General features: G+C 35.7%; 1 protein-coding gene across 1 annotated transcript; it reads right to left on the bottom strand.

Annotated features, from left to right (window-relative positions):
* LOC104000860 (citrate synthase 3, peroxisomal) lies at positions 1-5,370 on the bottom strand. Its single transcript, XM_009423002.3, has 13 exons — positions 4,996-5,370; positions 4,407-4,587; positions 4,237-4,322; positions 3,771-3,875; positions 3,375-3,437; positions 3,018-3,127; positions 2,715-2,834; positions 2,571-2,646; positions 2,277-2,350; positions 2,048-2,168; positions 1,422-1,519; positions 1,221-1,344; positions 1-348 (listed from the first exon to the last, which is right to left on the bottom strand). Exons 1-13 carry the CDS (start codon positions 5,245-5,247, stop codon positions 217-219), a joined length of 1,542 nt encoding a protein of 513 aa, XP_009421277.2. The 5' UTR covers positions 5,248-5,370; the 3' UTR covers positions 1-216.
* Between the last annotated feature and the right edge of the window lie 6,175 nt (positions 5,371-11,545).

The raw sequence follows: 11,545 nt of genomic DNA, 5'->3' as shown, positions 1-11,545 counted from the left end.
TTTACAAGGAGGAAATGGTGCAATATTTTTTATTCATCTCAAAAAGGCATCATCGTATGGTTCATGTTCATGATGCTCAACAGTATTTTATTGGTTTCTTACCACCCCAGTGGAAAATGCATGTGATCTCCGGGTGCATGCTTCTGTCACCAACACATTACTATGCTTATTGTTCCACGCACAAGTACTAGTCTGATTTCTTAGAAAAACCAGGATTTACACTTGGGAACCCGCAAGCCGTCTCCTGCTTGCGTTTGAAACTGCCACCTGACCAAGCTTGTCAGTCGTTTCTGATACCATCCGCTCTCTGACCGGAGTATAATGACGAAACCATTCACCGGTGTAAACCTAGAAGATCAAATAGAGGAAGAATAAATTATTGCAGTGATGAATGTCATCCTATCGTAACACAAACAGCTTCTGGAGAAACTGTTATTAACTCTATAAGTGATGAAAAAAAATGAGGTTTGCCAAACAATAAACTAAAGAATCTATTAACTCTTGCACAATCCAAAGTAAAGCAAATCAACATTTTGGATTTCAGTTTGGTATCGGTTACGGCTACATATCGAACTGGTACCATACCTAATGTGTCATGCGATCTAATATTAATCAAAAATATATTCAGAAAATTAAATACTGATCAGCATCGGACCATATGATCCAACACATGTCCAAATACCATACGTCGACGGAACACATTTTATATGACACCGAGTTCAAGCAAGTGGAATTTAGAAACTAGACATACAAGTAGACAACAGAGTAAATAACTGGCTAAGATAATATTATAAACACCCCATAAAGATGACTAAACAATGGTCTTTTGGTGCTGGAATTTTCATATATAAACAATGGTCTTAACAATTTTGTTTCTTGATGACAAAATATATTATGATATTTCAACCTCAATAAGAAAAATTGTTTGACTAAAGCAAAAATTTAATGACCCAACCTTGCTTGTGTACTGTGTTGAATATAGTAACTATATAAGTGTGTGCACTCGTTACAAAAAGTTAGCTCCGTTATAATCACTGACAGTGCTCCCTACCAAGATCACAGAACTCCGATCATGCACTAATATGATGGCCCCGAAAGATGGCTCATGTGAACATCTAAAATTTCATTTCTTTAGAACAATGCTCTCAAAAACAGTAAAAAAGTTGGGATTGCTATTGGCAATAAACAATAGATTTAAGGCTTTGTTTGTATTTTATAACCTGTTGAGGTCTCATAATCTTTGTATCAGGATCATCAAGTGATTCCCGCCAGTGTGCTAGGTAACCAGCCATACGAGGGATTGCAAACAGAACAGGAAAGAACTCTGTCGGAAATCCCACTGCCCTGAAAAAGAAAATTGCATCTAGTTATTTTTTTGTGCAAAATGCTATAAGGAAACTTCAATGGATGTCTTGGCATACCTATAGATTAAGCCTGAATAAAAATCAACATTTGGATAAAGCTTCCTCTTGATAAAATAATCATCAGATAGAGCAGCTTTCTCCAGTGCCACAGCTACCTGTGAACACACAAACACTTTAAAATTCACAACTAATACACAAAAATGCAACAATAAGTTTTGCCATTGAGACATACTTAACAAGTTCTTCTGCATAGACTATCAAGAGGGAAAAACCAATCAGGAGTCACGAAAACCAGAAGGTTGAAGGTAAATTTCATGCATAATATACCTTCTAACATCTCCATGCTGGATAATCCGTTTTTATTACTAATATAAGTATAATTGTGTTACCAACTAAAAGGTCAGCATCTAATGTAATACAAACATAACTTCCTTTAGGTCTCATGTTCATGAAACTTAACTAGCCATAAAAAGAGAATATATTTTAGGTTACAGATGTTTGTGCTTAGCCAATTCTCATAATTCAATAAACCCTACAAGAAAGGCCATGATGTCTGTGCAGGAATTACTTTTAACCATGTCAGAACTATTCCCAGAACAGAATCACAAAATTAAGTCGCTGATTTCTGAGAAAGAAAACAATCGATGTTCTTAGAAGTAAAAAAAAGGAACAAATAACAAAACCTCAATCAAAGGATCCCGCCCAACAATCGAGAAAACTTCCTCAGCCAACTTGCGGATGACCTTAGCACGAGGATCATAGTTTTTGTAGACACGATGTCCAAAACCTGACAGCTTCCGCTTTCTGTAAATTTCCAGCAAATTAAATTCAATATTATTGTATCACTCCATGGAACTGTCAGTTACTCTAGCAAGTGTTTATGCTAACAAAACATATGATAACATGTCTTACCTGTTCTTCACACCTTCAATGAACTCCGGAATATTCTCAACTTGTCCAATTTCATTCAGCATTTTAAGGACAGCCTGCCAAGTACAAGATAAATGGAGCATAACTTTCCAGATGCTTCTATTTAAATCTCAAAATTCCAAATCCATTAGATTGCAGAAATCTAGGGTAATGAAGAATATTGCAACTCGATTGGGTCAATGAAATTCCTGAGCTTAAATGTTCTAACATTAGATGATATACAAAATTGTTGAACACATATATATAGATAACAATACTTCAGAACTAATTTTGTACCTCATTTGCCCCACCATGGAGAGGACCATACAGAGCGCCAACAGCTCCAGCAAGAGCAGTAAAAACATCAACTCCGCTGGAAACAAAGCAACAAACTTGAGAAGCAAACACCTCAAATTTTAGAGTTTAAAGCAAGTTATGTGCCTTGAAGCAAGATGCCTAGCAGCAGCCGTGGAGCAATTCATTTCATGTTCTGCATGCAGTATGAAAAGAATATCGAGAACCCTAGCAAGTCGAGGGTTAGGTGTATATGACCGGTTGCCCCTGCAATATTACAGAAATGTTATTAGCTAGGATAGTTAAGGATTACATGGAAAATGAAGTTGCTTTTATCCTACTTGAGCAATAACTGAAGTTATGTACTTAGTCTTCATCTAAAGTAAAGGAAAACTGCAGATAAAGTGACCCCCTGAAAATAGAATGTAAGAAACATGAAACTAAACTTACAAAGAGTCCAGCATATATAAGAAATTCTCTGAATATGACAGGTTGCTGGAAGGAAGAACGGGAGGCCTTCCTGCTAACCGTAAATACGCTGCAGCTGCAATTGTTGGTACCTAGAGATGCAAAATTAACCATTTAGTGGACAAGTAAAGATTTATCATGAAGTTATAGATGTTCTGTAGCAAGAACAAAGAGATCATAACTGTCTGAACATAAGCTTCCTAAACATAAAAGAGACATGCTACCAAAGTTGATAGTATTTAATCACCATGCTTTTACAAATCGGATGAACAGCACATTTCAGTAACGAAATGCCCTTCGAAATGGAAAATTAAAAAAAAAGAACAGATTAGGACATACCTTTCCAAGTACTCGCACAATTTGCTTGTCTCTAACTTGCTTCGAGTGATAAAGATCTTGACCCTATATAAGAGAGAGATATCTAAATAAATGCAGTTAATTTGTCTTAACTGCAAGAAACATTGAATTATGCACTTCAGATGACAATAGATCATGCATGTCCAAGAATTATATTTAACTCAAGGTAAGACAAACATTAAGATGTAAATTTGGATAACAATACATAACTCATTTCCACAAACTATATTCAACTCAAGATTCAGAATGAACTGTGTGGAAAAAAAAAAGCATCTATAAAGTTCAAATTGTTGGTTAGAACCACATACATGTAAGCAAGAACAGATTGACATTTCTTGATGTATCTTTATAGACTTGATATCTTTATAATAGACTTACTCTAAGTGCAGGATTTGCATCTGGATGGAATACAGAAAGGGTACTCAATGCACTGACAAGTACGCCCATTGGATGAGCATCATGTGGCATTGATTGTATGATATCCTACAAAAATAAGACAGAAGTATAATGTGTCAGAACAACTGTATACTACAGTACAATTAATCACATAATAGATTTATCTCTACAATAAAAGAGGTTGCCCATTTCACATGGTTCTTGCATATATATAGATAGGGTGAAGGTCGAAATAATTATCCTTACCCCTTGTATGCAAAAGAATAATTATTTATTACTTGAACCCTTGCACCCAAGTCATTAAGAAACAACCTCACAAGTGCTGCCAAGACTTTGACTTCTAAAAACTTGATTCTAGACTCATAACTATAATTATAAATAGCAAAATGTTGACTTTGTCGAATTCAGTCAAAAACCAATTGGAATAACATCGATAATGAAGACTAACCAGGACACCCTGTGGAATAGCAGAATGCTGAGATATTGCAAACTCCCAGTCTGCCAGTTGACTTTCAGTAGGTAAATTCCCGTACACTGAAAAACAATTGGATTAGGGACAGAGACTCAGGAAATTAATCAAACATCAGAACAAATAAGTTCATCACATAGGAGACTTACTTAGAAGATAGGCCACCTCAAGAAACGTGCTGTTTTCAGCTAGTTCCTCAATTGGGTACCCTCTGTAACGAAGTATCCCTTCATCCCCATCAATAAAACAGATGGAAGAACGGACTGGAGCAGTATTAAGGTAACCCGGATCATAAATTTTGAGTCCCTTGTCATTTTTGCCAGCAGTAATCTACAAAAAGCCCAAGTTACCAGTAAACTAGCCTTTACAAGATTATTAGACAAACAAACTCACCAAACAAATAGAATAAATTAAAAGGTTTTTTAATAATAAAAATAAAAACGACAATAAAAGCTATAAGCATAGCAAAATCGTCGACGGTAGTCTAAACTGATTCTAGCTGAAAAAGAAAAACTTTCCGTCGATCGCACTACATTGAACTCTTTCACATCCAGAAATTACAAGCAACAATAGACTTCAATCCCCAGTTAGATAGTAACAATACTTCGGAGCAAAATCAACTTGCCTAACAGCAACTCAATTTTAAAAACTGGCATATAATACAAGGATTATGCAGACAAAATAAAATTGAGCAAAGGGATCAACGAAATCGAAACCAAAAAGAGAGAAATCATGTACCTTTTTGAGATCGGTGGCCTTGACAGTTCCTTCGGTCGAGACCGGGAGCGCGTACTTCTTCCCGGTTCTCTCATCGATCACGGTCAACGAACCCCCGAGGTTCCCCGGCGGCCTCGCGTCCTCTCGAGAGAGGGTGGGTGATCTCTCCAAGACCGACGAGAAACCGCCGAAAGATCGGTTTGCGGCGAGGTGGGCGGAGAGAACGGCGAGTCGGCCGCGAGCCAGAGCCGAAGGATCGGATCTGGATTCCATCTTCCCTGTGAAAGAGTGAGTAGGATCGAAACCCTAGCGTCCTCGACAGAGCTCACGATCAACGAAGGGCAAGGGGAAGGGAAGCAGCTGATGGCGATTGCAATCTTTGGTGACTTGTATCCTTTTAAAGAAGATTAATCCAATAATTTGTACCCATTTATTCATAGTTATCAAAACACGCTTCTTGAGACGATGACACCGACAGATGGCAGTAGCGTGCCGGTAAGTTCTAAATGTAATGACTTCCCACGTATCTTCCGAGAATGGTCTTTTAACGGTGGTTCGATGAAATTCTTGGACCGTCGGATTAATTAGAGTTTTCCTAAGATAAATTATGTTACGAGAACATATCATCGACGTCGTGAACATTTAGATATTATCCTAATCTATATGTATAAGATTATTCAAAAAACCTTTGCGGTAAAAATAATAATCTCTTGAGGTATCACTTATATAAAGAATAGGAAGAGGTTTAGATTTATGCCTAAATTAGTAAGTCAAAAAAGATGAATATAGCGATGAGCAATAAAAGTGCTCTCTTCTCTTGATAATTATACTAAAAATAGGTTTTTATATATGATCATGAAGAGACAATAGAGGAGAATAATATTTTGTGATGAGGTAAAGAAAGTGAGCTATTATAGCTTGACGAGATGGTTCTTTTAACTTGTCTAAAGCATCTTAGCACTTATTGGTACATATAAATCTTTTTAGATTTTTCAATGCTCGAAAGAATAGTAGACACATATCATCGAAACAACATAAAAATTGATTGAGCATTGTTAACCAATTTGTTGACCGTTGAGCCTCTCTTACTGATCAAAATGGGTGCATATCTAATATAGCTCGTACCTTCTTAAGGCTTGTATCTATTTCCCTTTGATGCATAACAAACCTGATGAACTTCTCTAAGTTAACTCGGAAGGCACACTTGGTTAGATTGAGACGCATATTGAACATTTTCAGAACTTAAATGTCTTGGCCAAATATGCTAAGTGTGAGTTGATCGTCTTGCTCTTCATTATCACATCGTCCACATAACCTTCAATATTTCTCCTGATTTGATACTTAAATATTTTGTTCACTATCTTGATATGTTACTCCTACATTTTTTAACCCGAATAACATAGCTTAATAGTAATATATGCCATGACGAAAGAAATATGTTTATAATCATATATTATCATTTTGATTTAGTTATACTATAAGAATGTATCTATAAAGATGAGAAGCTCATGACCTAAGATAGTATTAATTAATTGATCAATTTGAGGAAAGGGATAGTTGTCATTTCAACATATTTTATTGAGATCGGTATAGTCAACACATATCCTCCAATTTTCATTAGACTTTTTACCAAGTGTAATATTATCGAGCCATTAAGGGTACTACACCTCGATAATAAATCTTACATTTAACAACTTGTCTACTTTTTCACTAATTGTTTGCGGATAGTTCGAAACAATTTTATAAAGCATTTGCTTTACTAGTCATGCCTCGAGAGAATGCTCAAGTGATACTGAGCTATGTTGGGTCGATTCCTAGTATATCTTTTGACGACTAGATGGATACCTTAGAATTCTCTTAGAGGAAGTTGATAAGTTGCTCTTGCCTCTCCTCAAGAAGGGTCGTTGTAATCTTGATAGTTTCGTTGAGTTTCATTGAGTTGAGCTTTGCTAGGGGGCCTTAATTATTAGCTCCACCAGCTTAAGATATAGGGAGGACTTGATCAAGTCTCGAGAGTCTATAGGTGGTGTCTTGGGTTAGACTTTTTTTCGATAGGGAGACCATCGACAGGTAACACTAACATGACTCTCTTTGGTTACTTCTTAGCTTTCTAATATCATCCCTCATTAGGACCTTCATCGTCATTTGGTAAGTCAATATCATTGCCCTCAGTTTGTTCAGTGTGGGCCAGCCTATGATCGTATAATACGTCAAAGAGATATTAACCACCATGAATTTAGTCAATATTATTTTGGAGTAGGGTTCATCTCTGAATGTAATACGTAGATTCACAATCCCATGAGGCAAGATGGAGTCACCGATTAATCTCATCGACAAAAAAGTCATTAAGATAAGATCGTTAGCTGGTAGTCAAGTTTTTGAAAAGAAATAAAATAAAGGATATTGATCATCACTTGATTATCCTCGCAAAGGCCACTAAGGAATCATCATAATTTAGATTGAGGTACTATGTCTCTTTTTCAAAATTATTTTTCGATCACCCTCCGTCATCAAGCATTTTTTAATGATAGCTCGAACATAAGCCTTACAAGTCGAGGAGCTATCTCCCTTTAAGGCAAGTCTTTTAATGATAACATCAATCCATTTTTTTACTAGCCTTGAGATCAAGGTGAGAATTTTTGGTGCTTTTGAATGAATCACCCTAGGTGTTCCCAAGAGCTCTTCAACTTGCACTTTTAAGTTATGATAATCTTTAGTATCATGAGCAATATTGGTAAAATAGGTGATACTTGGACATGTCTCTTTTCGTCAATGGGGTCTTCATTATGTAAGGATCGCATTTTCTCTTTTATCTGGAGGAAAAGTTTAGTTCTAGTCATATTTGGGGGGTTAGCTCAGATCTCGAGCGATGTAGCTTGAGTCGTTTATTTCTCATTCACCGAGGCAACCTCATGGATAGGGTTGATTGTGGTTGCCCCTACTTCAATCTCTTGCATAACTTCTCTCATTTGCCCGAGACTATTACCTCAATGATAATATATTAATTGGCCATTTAAAATATCATGGGTATAGTTATCGATGGTCTATCTATCAATGAACAAAAGAGAAGAAATAGTTTGAACCCCATCATAAATATCTATGTTATATGATGGATGAGCATCTATTATGCCTCGGATCTTATTCATAAACTAAGCGACGAAGTCTACGAATATTTCTTACTCCCCTTGCTTAAGTCCGAGAATTGTTATCATTGAAGGTTAGAGGCATACATTCTCAAGGAAGTGAAGCCTAAACTCCCTCATAGTTGGACAAAAGAACGGATGGAGAGTGGTTTTAAGTGAGCATACAATTCTCATGTTGGGTCTTTTAATGTGGTTGGGAAAGTGTGACATATTAAGACGTCCGAGGTATCATGTAGTGACATCCAGGCACAAAAAGTTGTAATGTGCTCCTTTGGATTCCACATTACCGTCGAACACCCTCAAGGACGGGAGATTGAAACTTTCTAGAATCGATTCCTCTTTTTTTTGGTAAATGGTGATTGACTTGAGGTGGGTTCGACCAACTCTTCTCCTTTTGACTATTGGAGTTTTCATCGCATCTCCTCCAAACATTAGTCTATTTGGTATAGTTGGATCTACAAGGAGTCCTCCATTAAGTTCATCGATCAGACCTCGGACTTAGATAAGATAGACTTAGGATGGTGTAGTCCATTGAATTCTATGGTCAAGGAATAAAGTGCCCCCTTAATCGATGATTTGACAAACCTTGGGCGCTCCTAGGATGTTGACATCGTGTCGGGTCGAGAAACCTTGATGGGTGTCGATGGCAAAGTTGGGGACTATGGGTGAGCTATTGGCATTGCCTATTGGGCCAATTGAGGTAAAAATGAAGAGAAAGTCTATATCATATCTATTAGTATTTGCACTTGCTTAGTGATGTTTAAAAACATCTTGAGAGGATGAGTAGGAAGCTAGGGTTGTTTAATAGATGTTTGTATCTCATTAGTGTCTATGTCAAGATGGATGCACTAGTGTATAGAAATGATGGCTACTACCCCCCTTAAGTGAAGGTATTTTGGATTATGAGCAAAGTCTTTTTTGCTCAAGTATTTATTGAGGACATCAACGAACGATCGTTCCTATGACATGGAGCCCTTTTTCAAGTGTCAAAAATATTATGAGAAGATGTTGACGTTGAAGGTATTCAAGGTACCACAAGATGAAAATGATGATCTTTCGAGGTGTCACTTATACGAATACCGAGGTCGAAAGAGATTTTCTAATATGGTCTAACCAAATTAGTAATTTGAGGAAGATGAATATGATGATGAGCAATAAAAGGTGTCCTCCCTTAGTAATTGTACTAAAATTGAGTTTTTTTATACTTGATCGTAGAGGGATAGGATTATCATGTGGAGAGATAGCCCTTAGTCGCTTCTAACAATAAACTTTTGTCCACGTAGACGATAAGAGATAAGGTAACTCACAATTATTTGCTTTGGACTTATATTAATGTGAGTAGACCAAGCGTATAAGTCTTATCTCCCTTTGATTATTATACGTAAGTTATAATAATTAGTCAATAATATTCTTTTATTCGATTAATTAGAAATTAGAAAAAGAGGAAAGTAATTATGATCTTTCCAGAAAAGGAGTTTACATGTGTATACCATTAGATAATAACATATTTACTATTATAAATCTTAATATAATATATTCCTCCAAATATATTAACATATTTACTATTATGTTACTACATGAAAATAAAATATATAATTAAATAATTCATGTAATTCTTCGAAATAAGGAGGAATTTCTTAACATTAGGAGGATTCTATTATATTAAGATTGGGAAGAATGGGAGGAATATATTATATCAATATTGGAAGCAATTACTTAACATTTGAAATTCACTTTAGATTGATAACTTTGGAAGCAATTATTGGTTTAATAAAAGAATATCCTCTTTAGGTGTAATAAGAGAATTTTTAAAAACAAAAAAAAATCCTATTATATTAGACAAAGTATGCTACTGGATGTGTATATATAATTAGGTGATAATGATAATATCTTGTACCTGAAAAATCAAACGGAGAAGATGATTAAAACATGCTACTTAAAGAATACATTATGAGTTCAATCAAAAGTTTTATTTATTTATGATATTTATTTTTGCTTGTATGCAAAACAGTGGGAGAATACCCATCAGATACAATGTCATGCGTAATTCTAGTTCAGTTTTCGTATAAATCTCTGTGGCTCTTCACACTTACGAGAGACGGTAACAAGTGGTGATGGCTCATTAATCATTTTGAAGAAATGATACCAAGGGGCGAAGATGAGTAGTAGTAGTAGTACTCGTTAATCAATGCCCCACGTTGACGTTGAGAACGAAAGCAAGACAGGAACACGTTTGATCTCACGCATCTCAGTCTCTTTCCCACATCTTTGCCTTTGTTCCTCGCCTTCTTCCTCATGCCATCGTTATCTTAGACTATCACAGAATCAGTCACTGTCTTAGTGATACGTGTAAGCAAAACAGTGTGTGCCTCTTCTACGTACCAAGTGCTTCTCTTTGCTTATATATAGTAGATCCCATAAACTGTAGTAGATGAGATGTATACACATTTTGTCCAATTAGATATTTATTTATTTTTTATAAAAGATAAGTGTCGAGAGTAAAATTTGAGTTTATGATTTTTCTTGATAAATCAGACCAATGTTTTAAGTATAAAATATACTAGATGAGATTTTGAATCCTAACATTAAATCTATTTTAGATATTATTTTTTTTTCTAGAAAACCTAACATTAAGAGTATAATGAAGCAAGTTCTTGAATCTAAGTTCTCACTAAAAACAAAAAGTTGAAATTTTCTCTAATTTTCCTCATGATAAATCTTCCACAAAGTTTGATGTTGGCTGAACAAAGTCTTTGCTTTAGATATACCAAATGCTATCTTCATCTTCTCTTCCCTATACATGTCCTCAGATCATTGGTACTACCACTTGCAAACTCGCATATTATCTGGTGAATGCTCTGTGAGTTCTATGGACAAACTGCAGGAAGAAGCACATGCAAGTTCTGCGACTAATTTGGAAACGATAGAGATTTTGACCATCCAATTTGCCTGCTTCGCCGGCAGCAGTGTTCAGCTTTCACTCAACTCAATGGGACCAAAGTCTGTGCTAAGTAGTGTTTTTGTTTTATTAGTCCCATTGTAAAAGAGATATATTTTGTTGGACATTGGATTATAAATTGGCAAATGATAGAGCAATCTCGCTTTCAGCCGTATTTATTGATGTATTTCCTTGTAAAATTATACGGATTTGAAGTACCTCACTTTTCTGACCATATTTAGATATTAAACTTAACTTCTTTGTAAAAAAAATATAGCCAATTGTATTAAGGAACTTTGGTAGTTGATATGGTGATTGATATGTGACTGGACTTTAGCATTAGATGCTTGATACCTTAATATCATACGATCGATATATGTCCAATACCTCGTCGATCATATCGTTATTATATCCCGGATTTAACTTATTACAATATCATGATCATAATTTAACCCGAGATCGATGTGCACCTGTTCTCCATAATTGATAT

Source organism: Musa acuminata, chromosome BXJ1-10 (assembly GCF_036884655.1).
Source record: "Musa acuminata AAA Group cultivar baxijiao chromosome BXJ1-10, Cavendish_Baxijiao_AAA, whole genome shotgun sequence".
NCBI classification, from domain to species: Eukaryota; Viridiplantae; Streptophyta; class Magnoliopsida; order Zingiberales; family Musaceae; genus Musa; species Musa acuminata.
This window is presented reverse-complemented; position numbering and strand designations above follow the sequence as displayed.

What these genes read in the sequence shown, in the direction of transcription:
- LOC104000860 (XM_009423002.3), bottom strand. Translation starts at nt 5,247, where the DNA reads ATGGAATCCAGATCCGATCCTTCGGCTCTGGCTCGCGGCCGACTCGCC. An exon ending in TTGTGCGAGTACTTGGAAAG is followed by an intron (nt 3,128 to 3,374) that starts GTATGTCCTAAT and finishes TTGCATCTCTAG; the next exon opens with GTACCAACAATTGCAGCTGC. An exon ending in ATTGAAGGTGTGAAGAACAG is followed by an intron (nt 2,169 to 2,276) that starts GTAAGACATGTT and finishes GGAAATTTACAG; the next exon opens with AAAGCGGAAGCTGTCAGGTT.